The sequence below is a fragment of the Orbicella franksi genome, chromosome 3 (genome assembly GCF_964199315.1).
Source record: "Orbicella franksi chromosome 3, jaOrbFran1.1, whole genome shotgun sequence".
In the NCBI taxonomy this organism is placed as follows: domain Eukaryota; kingdom Metazoa; phylum Cnidaria; class Anthozoa; order Scleractinia; family Merulinidae; genus Orbicella; species Orbicella franksi.
This window is the reverse complement of record NC_138147.1, coordinates 14427988-14446117: the sequence shown is the minus strand read 5'-3', so window position 1 is coordinate 14446117 and position 18130 is coordinate 14427988. Positions and strand designations below refer to the sequence as shown.

General features: G+C 40.0%; 2 protein-coding genes across 2 annotated transcripts; both read left to right on the top strand.

Annotated features, from left to right (window-relative positions):
* Nucleotides 1-578: 578 nt before the first annotated feature.
* Nucleotides 579-2697, top strand: LOC145483052 (uncharacterized). The gene has a single exon (XM_081461672.1). The coding sequence runs from the start codon at nucleotides 1477-1479 to the stop codon at nucleotides 2548-2550; it is 1074 nt and encodes a 357-aa protein (XP_081317798.1). The 5' UTR covers nucleotides 579-1476; the 3' UTR covers nucleotides 2551-2697.
* Nucleotides 2698-14080: 11383 nt separating this feature from the next.
* LOC145480411 (uncharacterized) lies at nucleotides 14081-16657 on the top strand. Its single transcript, XM_081458689.1, has 3 exons — nucleotides 14081-14224; nucleotides 14701-14932; nucleotides 15323-16657. Exons 1-3 carry the CDS (start codon nucleotides 14081-14083, stop codon nucleotides 16339-16341), a joined length of 1395 nt encoding a protein of 464 aa, XP_081314815.1. The 3' UTR covers nucleotides 16342-16657.
* Nucleotides 16658-18130: the final 1473 nt, after the last annotated feature.

Below are 18130 nucleotides of genomic sequence, written 5' to 3'. Positions count from 1 at the left end.
TCAACCAGAGGCCCAGCTGTCCCGCCAGTTCATTGAGACACTAATCACCTGAGTAGCTGATGAGGTGTCACGCCGTTTATCCCCAGCAGAGAAACCTGCAAGCCTACCTCCCACCTTGCCATCAGCCCTTCATGAGGTTCCGGTCAGTACAACAAACAGTCAGTCTTCTCCTCCTACTGTGGCTGCTGACGTCATTGCATCCTCAGTGGTTCAAGGAAGTTTAGCCAATGTGTCAACCGCGGTGACAGGTCCGGTTCCCTCAACATCCGGAGGACCACCACCGGTTCCAGGCCAGTTTTTCCAGTCTGTGGGCTTACCTGTTGATGCCCGTGTCACTGACAAATTACGGGTAAAAATCTGGAAGGATGAGTTCATTGACTTTGGCTCTCTTCTTGTCAACCCAGTTTTAGCAAACCAATATCATTTAACTGTTCAGAATGCAGAGTGGTCCACTTCCCTCCCTCTGCATTGAGCCAATAGCTAAGACTAAAAAGGTTATGTCTATCAAAACTTGGCGAAGTATTTTTCACATATTTGTGGGTATTTACACCAAACGATTCTCTCATGAGACCCCGCCCTCATGAAATATTGTGAACCTATTCAGGACTTGGCTGGTAGGGGCCATAACTGGAAATTTTACGATGAGAATTTCCATTTCTTGAGGCAGACCCATCATTCAGCCCTCCCCTGGGATCGGATCCATAATGAACTGTGGCTTAAGTCACACCAGGTTAACCTGCCCAAGTCATTACAACCCTTGTCTACAGGGCGGTTATCGGGCAAGGCTGATACCACCCCTAAAGGCTACTGTTTCCGGTTCCATAAGGGACGTAAATGTGCCCTGGGGTGCGGCTACAAACACCTATGCTACAAGTGTGAGGGGTCTCATCCTGTTTCCAATGTAATTTTCGTGGCCCAGCCAAAACATCCAGTTTTCAGCCCCAACCTGCCAAGTCCCAGTCCCCACAAATTGCTAACTCCAGTAAAAGTTGAGAGACTAAGACTTTTGCTTGATGGGTACACCCCTTCCACTGTTGAATTTTTAAATCGGGTTTTACTTGTGGCTTTCCACTTCACTTTCAAGGTGAGCCTCAATCGCGCAGAGCAAATAATTTGTTGTCAGCCCTTGAGAATCCTTTGGCAGTTGACGTAAAACTCAAAAAAGAACTTGATGCCCAACGGCTGGCAGGGCCATTTCAGTCTCCTCCACTGTCCCCATTCTGGGTTTCCCCCTTGGGGGTTGTACCAAAGAAAGTGCCAGTTGAATTTCGCCTAATTCACCATTTATCTTTTCCAAAGGGGTCATCTGTTAATGATGGCATACCCCCAGAGCATACCAATGTTTACTATGCTACAATTGATGAGGCCATAAAGCTCATAAGGAGTGCAGGCCCTGGCTGCTTCTTGGCAAAAACAGATATAAAAAATGCTTTTCGAATTATTCCGATTCACCCTAGTGATTATAATCTCCTTGGTATGCAGTGGAGGGGGCTTTACTACTATGACCGTTGCATGCCTATGGGCTGTTCTTCATCTTGTTTAACTTTTGAAACTTTTAGCACAGCAGTGGAGTGGGTTGCTCATAACAAGTTAAAAATTGATTACATTTTGCATCTTCTTGATGACTACCTTTTGGTTGCACCTTCAATGCAACTCTGTCAACAGCAGTTAGATTTATTCTTGTCACTTTGTATTTACCTTGGTATTCCCATGGCACCAGAGAAGACCTGTGGTCCCACTACCTCTTTGTCTTTTGCGGGTATCGAATTGGACTCAGTTCTTTTAGAGGCTCACCTCCCCCTTGATAAAATTGAGAAATGCGTGCCCCTCATCTCTGAGTTTTGTCATCGCAAGAAAGTCACTCTCAGAGAAATCCAATCACTCGTTGGCCTCTTAAATTTTGCATGTTCAGTTATAAGGCTGGGTCGAGCTTTCTTGCGTCGGCTAATTGATTTAACAGTGCGTGTTAGCATGCCCAGTCATTATATTAGACGTAACAAAGAGGTCAAGGAGGATTTGTATTTATGGTTATCTTTCTTGTCTAATTTCAATGGAAAATCCTTTTTCCTTGAAGACACCTGGCTTAATTCCCCCGAGTTAAATCTTTTCACTGATGCTTCGGGTGCCTTGGGTTTTGGGGCTATATTTGGGTCTCACTGGTGCTATGGGGAGTGGCCTTCCACTTGGCAATACCAAAATATTGCCATTCTCGAGTTCTACCCTATTGTATTGAGCTTATACCTATGGGGTGCAGCTATGAGCAATCAGTGCATATTGTTTTTTACTGACAATGAAGCCCTGGTTCATGTCATTAACAAACAAACTTGTAAGGATAGGGTTCTGATGGCTTTTGTTCGGAAGCTGGTTTCAATTTGTTTACATCACAACATTTTGTTCAAAGCCAAACACATACCAGGTGTTCACAACCAACTAGCTGATGCTCTATCTCGCTTGCAGGTCCAGACTTTCAGGCACCTTGCACCACCTCACATGGACTCCTTGCCCACAGAGATTCCCCATTATCTGCAGCTTCAGAATTGGGTTGTATAGTAGCCGTGCTTGCTAAGTTCAGCCTCCAGCCTTCATCTATTCCAACTTATCGGCGGGCTTGGCGATTGTTTTACAACTTTCTTAATGCGATTTTTCATTCTGTTAGCAACGCATTTCCCATCATGCCCCATACATTGGCTCTTTTTATTGCTTATATGTATGGCAACAAATATGCTCCGTCTATGTGAGTTCATATGTTTCTGCCCTAGGCTATTCACATAAATTTTTAGGCCATCCTGATCCTACAAAAGCCTTTTTTATTATCCAATTTCTCAAAGGTTATGGTAAGATAGGTTCACGTTTAGATAGTCGCTTACCTATCACACTTCCAGTACTCAACAGGATCATTGGGTCTTCGACACAGCTAGCTCTTACCCAGTATCAAAGTTGTCAATTTCGGGCCATGTGCTTGACAGCCTTTTTTGCCTTCTTGCGAATTGGGGAGATTACCTACAATTCCCTAAAAGATGCGAGTGTCCCCTTGCAGGTTCACCAGTTGGTTAAACTAGTAGATTCCTCGAAGCAGGTGGTGGCTCTGAAACTCACTTTTGGTAATTTTAAACATAGCTACAATCAGCGTCCATTCTCTATAATTTTGCATCGTCATAATTTGTGTTGTCCGGTACAATTGCTACTGGATTATTTATCACTTAGGGGAAATCGGCCAGGTCCACTTTTCCTTAATTTTGATAATAGCCCAGTTTCAAGGACCAATTTTGCAGAACTACTTTCTCTTTCGTTGAATGCTTGTGGGCTTGACTCCACACGCTACAAGGGGCATAGTTTTCGCATTGGCGCTGCTTCATCTGTTGCAGAACGGGGAATGTCTGACGCTCAGATCAGAGCTTTGGGTCATTGGAGGTCCAATGCCGTCCTTAAGTATATTAGGATACCTTCACTTATGTCTTAGCTTAGGAGTACCTACATGGCTTGCGGGGGAAGCCATGTGCAGGTCACTGAAGGGTGATGGGACTGATTAGCAAGGGCAGCAGTCTTGTCACTTTTTGGTTGCTTAACCTTTCAGGGAGTAAGGGGTTCTGATTAGCAAGGGCAGCAGTTCCCCATGCTCCATGTTCACTGTTCGGAACTATCCTGTACTTTCTACCTTTGTATAGTTTGCTCATCAAGTAAGTACATGTAGTCAGGGTTAGGAGAACAGATTGGCAAGGGCAGCTGTTCTCATTTCTCTGTACTGACAGGCATTCTCTGCCCGAGTTCTAGGCCATTGTTATCTTTAATGTGGGAGAATCCCCCTCTGCTATGGATTTCTGAACTGATTGACAAGGGCAGCAGTTCACATTAATTTTAGCGGGTGATAATTTGTATTTTAGTCGAAAGGGTAGAGGGAGCAGATTAGTGGGGCAACTGTTCACCTTGCCCTTGTTATAACTGGCCATTATTGTTACAGTTTCAGAGCTTTCTTATTTTGGTCCATGTGGTGGATTGATAGGGGAATCCCCCTCTGTGTTTAATCATATATTTGGTGGGCTGCATTTCCCTTGGGTGGGGCGGCAGCATGATTTTATCATTCTGCTTTGGCGTTTTTGTGCCCTCACCTTTACTAGGGCTGAACACAATTTCTATAGCCAATTGTTTTTGTAATTAATTCAAAAAATTTGTATGATTAAATCGGCTTTGGGTCTTTGCCCTTAGCCATTTTACTCCATCTGGAATTGCCTGTCTTCATTTTAGTGCCCAGTAAACGAGTGCAGTTATGCAGCCCACTAGATTTTTAGTCCCCAGGCTGGGAAGGGAGGAAAGGCATAAATCCCATATAATGTGTGGACCTATTCATTTCTTTACTTGCAAACATCGTTTGGTCTGAGTGCATCCAGAAGAAGAGAGAAGAAAGAATAAACAATATGACAGGAGAACCAGAGATGATACAACTTGAAAGTGATCATGGTGGAGTAGAAGTGCAAGATACATCATGTACCTCTTTCCAACCTGGAAATGTATCTCCTTACCGTTATCCTATCACAAAATCAAAAAGAAAACGAAAAATGGCGGACAAAGATAAGAAGGAGAAGCAGGTGAAGATCAAAAAGGAACCTGAGGAAGGTACAGAAATGTTACTTGATAAATGGTTACATTCGTACAAACCATCAACCATTGAGTTCAACGAGAAAGTAGTGGTCAAGACCATAGAACCTCAACGAGAGACATTCACTACAATACCTTTAAAGGGTATCTTAAAACAAAGTTTAATTCCAAGTGCAAGGTTGATTTTAACTATTTTGTAAAAATCAAGACCATTTCAAAAAATGGTAAACTAAGTATGCGACAAAAGATTCATTGTCTAGTAAAGGAAGAAGACGTGGAAAAGAGAGACAGTTTCTTCAAGACAAAGAGAAAGCAACAAAAAGAACACGAGGGAAAGACATTTACTTAGAAGAAAAGAAGTTACACCAAGGCGTGTTAGATTAGTAACACATATTTTAGAAACTTCAAAAAAAGTCAATGTTTAAATAATTTATTTTTCAATAGTGTCTGAGCATATTGATGTGGTGATGAGTAACGGAGACTTTAATGCTGATGAATTCTTAGATGGTATTACTAAAGAGTGGAACGATTTACCGAGAGTCGCATCATCTGCCAACACCTTCGGGAATTTGCCACCACCACCACCACTACCAAGACCAATTACAAGAGTAGATACTGAGATCTTGTACCGTTGCCCACTACACGAGTCTGAGGCTTTACAGAAGAAAAAGACTGTCACAAAGTATGGAGAGTGGGAGTATTACAAGTGTCCTGTTGCCAAGTGTTTCGTGTCCTGTGGTGCGGATCGCGTAGAGTATTACATAGACTCGGCAAAACGTCAATTGCACCAGTTCTACCTCAAGAATGAGTTGGACAAAATGCAGTGTTACTGTGAACTTCCCTTGAGAATGTCTCAGTCTCAATCTGAAAAAAACCCCAGACATCTCTTCTTCATTTGCTCCAAATGTAACTGCAAGTTCTTCCAGTGGGTCGATCAAACCCCGAGTAAGAAAGTGAAAGCCTGGTTATTAGAGAGCCAACACCTCTCCAATCACGCAGGTTACCCACGACCGCATGAATTATTCAAACCCAACAGGCAGAATTATGTGTGCAATTGGCTAGGACAATTGTCCTACAAGAAGCAATCTACCCGATTCTGTGATGGGCAGATAGTGAGAGATCACGTGATCTCCGAACCTGGCACCCCCTTTGACCACGAGTTGTGGGACGAATGTCAAATGGTCAACATCTTCTGCGTAGCAGACCATCCTGACATCATTGAATTTGTGTGGGAATTTAAAGGGCGTCTTTTCGATCCGAAAAAAGAAACAGAATTTTGTGAAGACTTGTATACATTACGCGTCATGGCCAAGGTCAGGGAACAAAGTAAAAAAGGTCGTTGGAGCTGCGATTGTTTTGCTGGAAACAGAAGACCGCACGATCATTAGTCTCCCACGTAAACTAGACCAATCAAGATAATTCATGTCAAGAACGTTGATTGCTTCTAAAAAATACCATAAACTTAACTCTAGAGACATTAAATTTTCAGTCTCGAACAACATGGCTTCTGTTAAGGACAGCTTATGCCTCGTCATAGACTTAGAGGGATTCTTTGTGCAAAAGAAATTTCAAGTGTGTGAAATGGGTTATTACTCTTAGAATGAACACTTTGGACGCCATGCTTTCTTGCAGCCAGCAACACTCAAAGACTTGTCTCACAAGGATAAAAAGACAGTGAGCTTTGCAAAACATAAAATACACGGACTCACTTATCAACCCTGTTACCAAGAGAGAGCTTATGAGCAAGATCAAGCAGATATTGTCTTACTGCGCTTGTACAACCAATACAAGACAGGGAAAAGAACTGTGGTAGCCTACAAAAGAGGTCATGTTGAAAAAGACTTGTTAAACAAACTGAACATTCTTTGTCTCGATTTAGAAACTTGGGGTTGTCCCAAATACGAACAGTTAAAACAAACGATTGTAAAACCGTTAGCGAGTTGCGGTTTTCACTTAAATGATAATATTCACCATTGTTCCATGACCGAGTGTCACGAGTTTTGGTTATGGTTTCAAACTTATGTCATGTAAATAATCAGTTTCCACGTCCTGTAATTTCAGGGAAAAAATTGATATTAAAGTTGGTTAATTTTAAAGTTGCGTGATTTATTTGTTTATGTTAGAAACCAGGCTTTTTTTTACTCGGTCAACACGGAAACGAGATTAATGATATCATTACACCAGGCTTTTTACTCGGTCAACACGGAAACAAGATTAATGATGTCATTACACCAGGCTTTTTTTTTTAACTCGGTCAACACGGAAACGAGATTAATGACGTCATTACACCAGGCTTTTTACTTAGTCAACACGGAAACGAGATTAATGACGTCATTCCTCACCCGTCAAAGGGAGTGGGGCTTCTATTACCATGGATATGTCCAACTCAAGAAAACATTAGAACTCTTTCCCATAACAATACCTTTTAATAAACATCACTCACTGGACACTCGTGTTATTATTATTCAATAAAAGTTGACAAAGTAAATATCAGACTCTGTGTTCATTTTAAAGCAAAGTTTATTATCAAAATCCTAGTTACAGTGTGTGAGCTCTAGTAGCAACGCGCCCAAATTATGTTAGAATCGATGCGCCCAACCTAAGAAAATCCCTTGAATGAATTACATACTCGTTATTTAAATGCATGTCGGTTGAAACAGAATACAGTTCTATAATTTGATTCACTTGCCATGGAAATAAATAGTAAACAAACTCTCGAAAACGAATGTTATCCCAAAGGTTATTTACATGGCAAGTCGCAACATAAAAAATTACATGATAAACATTCCTATCAATGTTTTGGATGACACTTTCTAAAACATTAAAAACTGTTACAATGTTATCCGTACTGATGTGGTAGGGAAAATGAAACTGAAACAAAGCAAGAGAAAACTACATTAATATAATACTTTCTAACCTTTAATCATAAATGTCGCGCTGGTGATACACTATAAAAATACTACAATAATTTTGAATTTCCTCGGGTAAAACATAGTCCAGAAATATGCGAAAATAGACTCGATTAAGTTCTGTATCAGCGTCACAAATTGCTAATGTTATCATAATATTAATTTGAGCGAATGGTGAATGAATCAGACCATATAAGATTCTCTCCATCAGAAATCGAACATGTTCTGCAGGAAGCGGGTAGCCAAATTCGAACTGAAGAGAAAAAAATTGTACGATTAATGTTTGGCATTCGTGAGCACGTAGCAACAGTGTGTATGTGGAATCCTTTTGACTTTGTGCCACGCGTACAAAACTAGCGTCGGTTTATCACTCACTCACTGGACGCACGTGGTAGTCAAGTCAAACTTAAAACTGACATGTATATATAAAAAGTCAAACTTACCGCGTTAATTTGTTGTTCGAGTCCTTCCCTATCTTGTATCGCTTCTTGAAGAGCGTTTATTGCTCACTGTCGCGGTGAAACCTCTCTGTTACGAGGTTCAGTAAGTTCCACAGGTGGGAGTTTGTCACCTAGTTTTCTTCGGCAGCGGAGACACACAGGTGAGTTTCTTTCCCATTCTCTTTGACAACTGCGGTGGGCGAACTTCTTGCAGCATGGGAAGCGTAGGACATTTCCTCCGATAATATTGAAACCATGGTTCTCATCGGTCAAACAGAATACACAGTGTTTGTCGCGGGCAGTTTCCGGCACTATTTCTGCATCCAAACCACATAGCCTTTGGGATTGACGTTGCACCATGTTTTTGCAATGAAAACTGTAAAATACTCTGGACTTGATTTCACTCGATTTGCGTGAAGTAATATTAGCTAGCGCAATGCTTATTTCAAAGTGACAGATTTTTTTTCAAAAGGACAGGTTTTTCAAAGGCACGGTATTTCAAAGACTACCCCACCGTTCATGCCGCCATAATGCACTAGTCTGATTGGTTCGGCAGAGCGTCGCACTATTCTGATTGGCTCGCTAAACATAGATGGTACATGTCACTCAACTTGGGTGTGCTCATAAAAGATCGGGCATAGTAGAGAAAAAATGTTCTCATTCTCACTTGTGGAAAAATGGCGGTCAGTTCTGAAAACGATTACATTATCCTATCTCACGACCATGCTGTGCACATCAATGAAAGGCACGTGGATTTGGACAAGGAACTCAATGCATCTAAATTCCTGCGGACCTTTAATTTAACGTCAACTGTGGCCTTTCTGGCAAGGAAAACTTTCGTTGATAGTGACGATTATGAAATCGTCGAAGGTTACAAGACGGGTCATGGCCACTATTACATGTACGTCTTCAAAATGAAGAAAGTCATTGGAGTCTGTCCGTGGGGTTATCCCACGGACGAGATTTGCGTTTATTTCTCATGGAAGGAATCGTACGGCGACAAATTCCGCATCATTATGGCGTATCCATTCTCCAGAGCTTATCACGTCTTCTTGAAGCAGAGAAAGCAAGGTATGGCGACCTTTTAAAATCCTACAGACTTTATGTAGGTAAGAACCAAACAGCTCTTTTAGGAGCCACCACATTAATAAAAGTCAATGGTCCAACGTGCTTTCCCCAGTTCTTTTAATTTTGTGCTCGAGCACGTGGAGATGCGCACTATTATTCACAAAATTGATTATCGATTATCAAAACTGCAGCGTCATAAAATTCAGTTTGACAGCGTCCTCAAAACCAGCAATGAATTTGATTGATAAACCACTCTTGGCGGCTGTCCGTTCTATTGAGAACGCGGACCAAGACAATGATTCTCAAGAGGTAATAAATATAACTTGAAATTGGAGTACATGTCGGGCGAATACAAATCCGTACCGTTATTTTGAAATGGGTCGTTGAAATTGAATGGAAAAGATAACTTCATACTTTAACTTACATGATTTAATCAGACCTGAAATTTGAAGACGGCTAAGGGCTTTGAAAAGAAATTACTTTGATTTTGACTTAGGTCACTGAAATTGAATGGAAAGGATAAGCCTTTCTGCTTTTCAATACCACTACATGATTTAATCACAACCTGGAATTTCAAGGAGGGTATAAGCATTCAATAGAAATTCTTTTGATTTTGAATAGTCACTGATAATGAATGGAAACGATAATGAACCTTTGTGTTTTTTATATCAATACGTGATTCAATCAGACCTGGAGGTTGTAGGCGGTTATGGTTGTTGAAAAGAAGTTCTTTTGATTTTGAATAGCTCGCTGTAATCCTTTATATCGAGCCTGAAATTTGAAGGCGGTTACGGTTTTTGAAAAGAAGTACTTTTGATTTTGAATAGCTCGCTGTAATCCTTTATATCGAGCCTGGAATTTGAAGGTGGTTACAGTTTTTGAAAAGAAGTACTTTTGATTTTGAATAGCTCGCTGTAATCTTTTATATCGAGCCTGGAATTTGAAGGTGGTTACAGTTTTTGAAAAGAAGTACTTTTGATTTTGAATAGCTCACTGTAATCTTTTATATCGAGCCTGGAATTTGAAGGTGGTTACAGTTTTTGAAAAGAAGTTCTTTTGATTTGAATAGCTCGCTGTAATCCTTTATATCAGGTCTGGAATTTGAAGGCGGTTACAGTTTTTGAAAAGAAGTTCTTTTGATTTTGAATAGCTCGCTGTAATCCTTTTTATCAGGTCTGGAATTTGAAGGCGGTTATGGTTTTTGAAAAGTTCTTTTGATTTTGAATAGCTCGCTGTAATCCTTTATATCAGGTCTGGAATTTGAAGGCGATTACGATTTTTGAAAAGAAGTTCTTTTGATTTTGAATAGCTCGCTGTAATCCTTTATATCAGGTCTGGAATTTGATGGCGGTTACGGTTTTTGAAAAGAAGTTCTTTTGATTTTGAATAGCTCGCTGTAATCCTTTATATCAGGTCTGGAATTTGAAGGCAGTTACAGTTTTTGAAAAGAAGTTCTTTTGATTTTGAATAGCTCGCTGTAATCCTTTATATCAGGTCTGGAATTTGATGGCGGTTACGGTTTTTGAAAAGAAGTTCTTTTGATTTTGAATAGCTCGCTGTAATCCTTTATATCAGGTCTGGAATTTGAAGGCAGTTACGGTTTTTGAAAAGAAGTTCTTTTGATTTTGAATAGCTCCCTGTAATCCTTTATATCAGGTCTGGAATTTGAAGGCAGTTACAGTTTTTGAAAAGTTCTTTCGATTTTGAATAGCTCGCTGTAATCCTTTATATCAGGTCTGGAATTTGAAGGCAGTTACGGTTTTTGAAAAGAAGTTCTTTCGATTTTGAATAGCTCCCTGTAATCCTTTATATCAGGTCTGGAATTTGAAGGCGGTTACGGTTTTTGAAAAGAAGTTCTTTTGATTTTGAATAGCTCCCTGTAATCCTTTATATCAGGTCTGGAATTTGAAGGCAGTTACAGTTTTTGAAAAGTTCTTTTGATTTTGAATAGCTCCCTGTAATCCTTTATATCAGGTCTGGAATTTGAAGGCAGTTAGAGTTTTTGAAAAGTTCTTTTGATTTTGAATAGCTTGCTGTAATCCTTTATATCAGGTCTGGAATTTGAAGGCGGTTACGGTTTTTGAAAAGAAGTTCTTTTGATTTTGAATAGCTCGCTGTAATCCTTTATATCAGGTCTGGAATTTGAAGGCGGTTACAGTTTTTGAAAAGAAGTTCTTTTGATTTTGAATAGCTCGCTGTAATCCTTTATATCAGGTCTGGAATTTGAAGGCAGTTACAGTTTTTGAAAAGTTCTTTTGATTTTGAATAGCTTGCTGTAATCCTTTATATCAGGTCTGGAATTTGAAGGCGGTTACGGTTTTTGAAAAGAAGTTCTTTTGATTTTGAATAGCTTGCTGTAATCCTTTATATCAGGTCTGGAATTTGAAGGCAGTTAGAGTTTTTGAAAAGTTCTTTTGATTTTGAATAGCTCGCTGTAATCCTTTATATCAGGTCTGGAATTTGAAGGCGGTTACAGTTTTTGAAAAGAAGTTCTTTTGATTTTGAATAGCTCGCTGTAATCCTTTATATCAGGTCTGGAATTTGATGGCGGTTACGGTTTTTGAAAAGAAGTTCTTTTGATTTTGAATAGCTCGCTGTAATCCTTTATATCAGGTCTGGAATTTGAAGGCGGTTACGGTTTTTGAAAAGAAGTTCTTTTGATTTTGAATAGCTCGCTGTAATCCTTTATATCAGGTCTGGAATTTGAAGGCGGTTACGGTTTTTGAAAAGAAGTTCTTTTGATTTTGAATAGCTCGCTGACGGACTTGGAAACGTTCTACTAGTATAACACAAGTAACACTGGACGGATTTAGGATAAGCAAAGCTATAGCGTTCGTCCGATTGTATTTTATAAACCTTAAGTTACAATGGAATCGTTACTCCTAAATTTAAGTTTAGCGCGCGATGCAAATAATTTGTCCCATTGGCCGCGGGGATAACGAAATTTGCATACGAGTTGAAAACTTAATGCAAGAATGTGACAATGGACTATTATCTTAAACGTTGAATGATTAGACTCTGTTAGCTTAACTGAATAGGCTATTATCTTTTAAGGCAAATTGAACGGACGCTAAAAGACTAATGAAGGCATTTGTTTTCATGCGAGTTGTGATTGTTATTCATTTACAGGAAAATTAAATTAACAAACTAAGTAAACTTTTCGGGTGGTCTGCGTGTGTGAATATAATTATGATAGATCAATAACGTCATATGTTACTTGTTTGGTGGTTGAAAATATGATGTCGTTTTTGTGCAATATGATTGGATGTTGGAAATGTGCTGACATTTCCTGTAATATGATTAGTTATCAACACCAATAAAGTTGGGACTCACTAGATAGAAATCATTTGCAGATGGTGGACTGTTGACTGAACTTTTGTTTCTCTGGATAAGATTTTAGCCCCGTGTCAAGCCACTTTGAGGATATAAGCGATGAAGAATTGTTGGAGGTCATTATTGCTATTGAGAATGGACCAGAAAACAGTTATTTCCAACAGGTAAATTAAATATGGTGTAACAAAAATACATTTTGTGTACTTAATGTGTGATGAACCGGGTTATTTATTTTATATTTTCTCTTAGATTCTTGATGACTCTATCGATGATACGATTTTCTCAAATGTCACCGAGGCTACAGAACGTCAACTCACTAATCAAGAACAAATGGGGGGTAGTCTTGCTACCACAGAACCTGGACGCTTCGAATTTGTACTCAACCCGTACGTAGATAGTCACAGCAAAAAAATGGGTGTTAGAGAGCGTCGCTACACCTCCAACATTCGTCAGGTGGGACAATTTATACCTCAACAAAACTTGGCAGCAGCAATTGCTGATGGATTACATAGAACAATCCAAAATTTGATTCTCCGAGACAGGATACCAGCCGCTGGTCGTGTCTACTTCAATTTAGTCAGCAATCGCTTAGTCAACAGCTATGCTTATCGAGGGTTACCGGCGGGGGAATGGTTAAATGGTAGCGATCGTGTCAACAGTCTGCTGCAGCAAATGTCACAGGTGTTAAACTCAAACGAGAACTTTGAAATGAATGATTTGTTTCAATTATCTTTTACACACGTTCGTACATCTCCTCGCGGTAGCGGTCAGAAACAAAAATTGAAACCTGGACATTCTAATCCAGAAACTTTCAAACGTTTGAAAGGTTCTGTCATCAGTATCAATAACAAAGATGAACTATGCTGCGCCCACGCCATTGTGACAGCTAAAGCTAGAGTGGATGATCACCCTAAATGGAACAGCTTCAGAAGAGGTGTCTCTATCCAGAGAGATGAAGCAATCAAGCTGCATATAGAAGCTAATGTAGAAATGGGAAAATGCGGTTACGAGGAACTCACTAGATTTGCATTGACACCGTCCTTGAACAATTATCAGCTCTTACTTGTGGACGCTACCTGAGGTTATAGCGTGACTTCTTTTGGAAAGCCTCAGGAAAAACAATTGGTACTGTTGTATGATAATGAACACTACAATGTGATCACTACATTACCTGGGTTCTTTGGTAACAGTTATTTCTGCGCAAGGTGTCTCAAACCCTACAATAACGAAGGTCAACACGCCTGTGAAAACAACCCTGATCATTGTTCTTCCTGCTTACAAACGGGATGTGAGGACTTTACAGAGGCCAGGTGTCGTAATCAACAACCAGCTACACCCTGCGGATCCTGTAAGCGGACGTTTTATGGTGATGTTTGTTTTCAAAATCATCTGACGAAATCCTACAAGGGAAAAACCGCTGACTCCAAAAACATTAGTGTTTGCAGTCAACGCCGCAAATGTCATACCTGTAAAAAGTTGTTGGTGGGTCTCAAGAAGCAACAAGAACATGAATGCGGTTACATAGACTGTCCCTCTTGCCATGAGTACATTGAGGCCGCAAGCCACCGATGCTTTATTCAGATACCTAAAACACCGGAAGAGCTAACCAAAGAGAAAAAAGAGAAAAAGAAGAGAAAGAAAAAGAAAAAACGCAAGTGACGAACTGAAGCCGAAGCAGAGGATAATGGTAATGATGATGAAAAGCCTCCCATTCTCGTTTTCTTCGATATTGAGGCGATGCAAGACACTGGCAAACACATCCCTAATCTTTTACTAGCGGAAACTGAGGATGATAATTGTCCGCTCCACTTCAAAGGTGAAGATTGCATTCGCGATTTCCTGGAATGGCTGGATACGTTAACTGAAGAAGACACATGCAATGTAACTGTTTTGGCCCATAACTTTTCTGGCTACGACTCCTATTTTGTCGTGGAGGAATATCATTGCCAACACAGGGTCCTCAATCAAATCAGAAATGGAGCTAAACTTCTCCAATTAACCTTTGACAATATTAACTTTATTGACTCTCTGTCATTTTTTCAAATGCCGCTTTCTGCATTTCCAAAGACATTCGGATTGACAGAGTTAAAGAGTTTTAGGGAAACATTTGATATTAAAGTTAATGGTTAACTTTAAAATTGCGTGATTTCTTTGTTTATGTTAGAAACCAGGCTTTTCACTCGGTCAACACAGAAACGAGATTAATGACGTCAAAAGGGCGGGGCTTCTGGTTGCCATGGTTACGTCAAACTCGAGAAAACAATAGAACTCCTTTCCATAACAATACCTTTTCATTTGCATCACAATACCTGTCAAATCTGTACTGGACTAGCCCATACCACTACTGTCATTTACAGCAGAAACTAATTGAAACAAAAAATGGTGTCATTAAGAGTCATGCAAAGTGTTACAGCTATTGTCCGAGCTGTGTTCAAATCAAAAAGGTGTGTGCGGACTGCAAAGGAAAAGGACATCAAAATGTTGAACCAGAACTTAGAGCTTGTGACCAGTGTTTAAACAATGACAAAAAGTGCAACAGACTGGCAGTCATTGGTGTAACTCAGGACTCTGAATCTAGAAATGCTGGAGGTTAAAGAATGTTGATGGAGGAGAAAGCTGTAAAGGAAAACCCGGATTTGAATGTTGTGTCCATTTTTCCTGATGCTGTTCATGTTGCCACGTGAAAATGGCAGAGCTTCAGTATTTGGTTCCTGTGGATAAATGATGTCACAGTAAATTTGGTACAGCTATGAGAACTCAGAAATGATCCAAGCCTGTATCCCAAGCTGTCTGAAAAGATTCCCCTCAATGCTGTTGTTATATTCTGTGCGATGTACACGAAGTAGTTGTTAGATAATATATATATAGTGTGACTTACATGAAGTATGTGTTACAATTAAACCATGTGCTTTTAGAGTGTACACATCGAGCTCGAGTGAATTTGGAGTGCTACAGCTGTGAGGAACAGAGATTGACAAGATGTTGATTTGATTCTCCAGATCTCAGATGTCGCTGTAACGAATGCACTCAAGGACAGTGCAGTGGTGGTTACCCATACAGTTGTGCCAGAAAAATACAGGATCACAGATGATAACAAAAAAGGAATACTTAAGAGCCCTGTAGGTATTACAATGGGTCCACTTGGCAATGTTTTCATCAGTGATGTTGGAACTGGGAAAATTCTGAAAGTCAGAGCTTCTCACTATCCAGCAAGTGTAGCAGTTGAAGTTGACTCTCTGGACTGCCCAGTTGGAGTTGCTTTCAATAATGGTGTTCTCCACATCGCAGAGTCAAGAAAGAGTACCATTGTATACAAAGATCTTACTGGAGAAACTGTAGTTGATCCTAGCAAGCTAACTGTTAAGCAACTGCAAGTTAAACTAAAGGATGCAGGAGCCTGGGAGGATAGTGACAAAAGGAAAAGTAAGAAGCCTTTAAAGGAAAAGTTGCAAAAAATCTTAAATGAAAAAGCATCAAAGAAGAAGTCAAAGATCTGTAACCACCTACAGTTAGAGCAGGACATCACACATCCTCTGTCTTTGACCTTTAATAAAGATGGTCATCTTTTTGCATCAACGAAAGAGGGGAAAATTTTCAAGATAAAAGTTGAAAGCAACCTTGTCAGCTTGTCAGGAACGGTTCTTGCTGAAATATCACTGAATTGTGGCCTTTTGTATGGACTAGCCCTTGTGAATGAGAAATTGTACGCTGCATCCCATGATGATAATGGAGGAATCTATGTGGTAAATTTCCAGGATGGTACATCTGAGAAAGTTGCTAGCAATGGGAATGAATGCTCCAAGGTCCATAGCCTTACAATGTACGAAAACAGCTTGATGTTTAGTGATACTGGAGATCACTCTGTAAGTGTTCAATCCTGTCACACAGGAGTGCACTCCACATCTAGCAAACGGAAAGGTAACAAGAGATGGAAAGAGTGCCCAGTTTGTCCAGCCAGCAGGGTTGATTGCCGAACGAAGAATAGTGTTTATAGTTGATTGTTCAATGGGTTGCTTAAGGATGGTAAGCAAAGTTTCTCCACTGGTTAAATAACTTGAGAATTTAAGAGAGTTTGCCAGCACATTAGGCTTACACCAAAAGAAGCAGACTCCTGTGTCCTTTACACTTGACAGAGCGATTACCAGAATTCAAGACATATACAGCTTTAACTGCCAGTGCGTAAATCAAGTGAAAGCTTTCCTTGGGACAACAGCCCAGACACAAGGTCCCCAAGGTACTGTTTCTACAGTTGTCTTAAAGGATGAGAATAATAATAATAATAATAATAATAATACAACATAATATTTTAAGAGGAGGCCTCCAATCACCAAGAGGTGGTTTTCAGGAGGGTCCTCTGAGAGAATAAATGTTAAACCTTTAAAATACATTAAAATCTAAAGTACAATAAAAAGGACAAAAACCTATGCGGTAAGCTAACTAAGATTAAAAACTAAAACAAGAATTAAAATACTACTAACTAAGGTTAAAAATGGTTTAATAGAAACTGTTTCAGTTTGTATTTAAAAATAGTTTTTGGCATCAGTTTCTTTAAAGCACTTGGTAGTGTGGCCTAGTCGTTAATGGCTTTATAAAAGAGAATCTTGCAAGCCTTAACGGACATTAAGGATCTCCTAAGTCAACATGTCCCACAACTTCTTGAGGTGTTCAAAATGAAGAGTCTTTTGACGCTGATTTGCGAGAACTTCTTTTCGGAGATGAGAGCTGGATCATACGATATGCCATTGCAGCTCCAGTTTGATTTTCGACTCAGCAGGGCCCTAAAGGAGCGCTTGGAACAAATGTGTAAAACAAAATTCTGCTACTACACAAATGCCAAGTCTCATTACCCAAGAGTGAAATCTGATTTAAGGTATTCAGAACTACCTAAGATGTCCCCGCCCTCATCAGCACAGTTAACCAAGCCGCAAGTGCAGGAAATGAGAGACTGGCAAATAAAACATGGGCAAAGTGTTCCACAGAAAACGATGAGAAACATGAGTACAAAAGACAACCCAGGTACTGTGCCGATCAATCTCTATTTAACAGAGCAGCCTACAAGTCAGTCATTTGATTTCGGTAAGATTGGAGAGGTCCAAGGAGAAACAGTAGTTACTGCAAGCGAGAGGGGAGGAAAGGAGGGGTCAAGTGATCTTGTCCAGTTGTCTGGTGACATTGTCTATCTTGCCTCAGATGCTTCATCTTGCAAAATAAAATTGTATGTATTGCAGCAAGATGTAACCACTGCTACCAAAAAAGCAAGGGCAATGTGATTTGATGCCGATGTGTTCAATCCATTAACTTTCACAGAAGAGGCAGAAAGGGAAATCAGTGTTAAGGACATGTGGATCTTCGAAAGAAAGCTTCATTAGAGACAAAATTATCGAAATGAGTGAGAACAAATTTATTTATTATCAATCCCACATGATCGGTCATCGGAACATAGGGCAATTTTGGAAGGGAACAAGGGAACAAGGCCCCCCCTGGGAGACCCTCCTTTCTCCGGGTGTTTCATTGGGTAGTAAAAGTCAGGCTTTATAATACATTTGACGATTTAAATCTCAATCGTTTTAACTTCAAATCATATAGTTTATCTTATAAAAAACAACGCAGCAAGGAGATGTGCCAGAGAAGAAAGATAAAACCACAGCTCCGTTAGTTGAAATATCATCGTTGAATGTAACCATCTCAACGAAGCTTTTTGGCAGTGGTTGCTATGGGTGCTGTTACCTCACTACCTATAGAGGAATGGAAGTTGGAAGCAAGAATTTTGTAGTATGAGCATGTAGA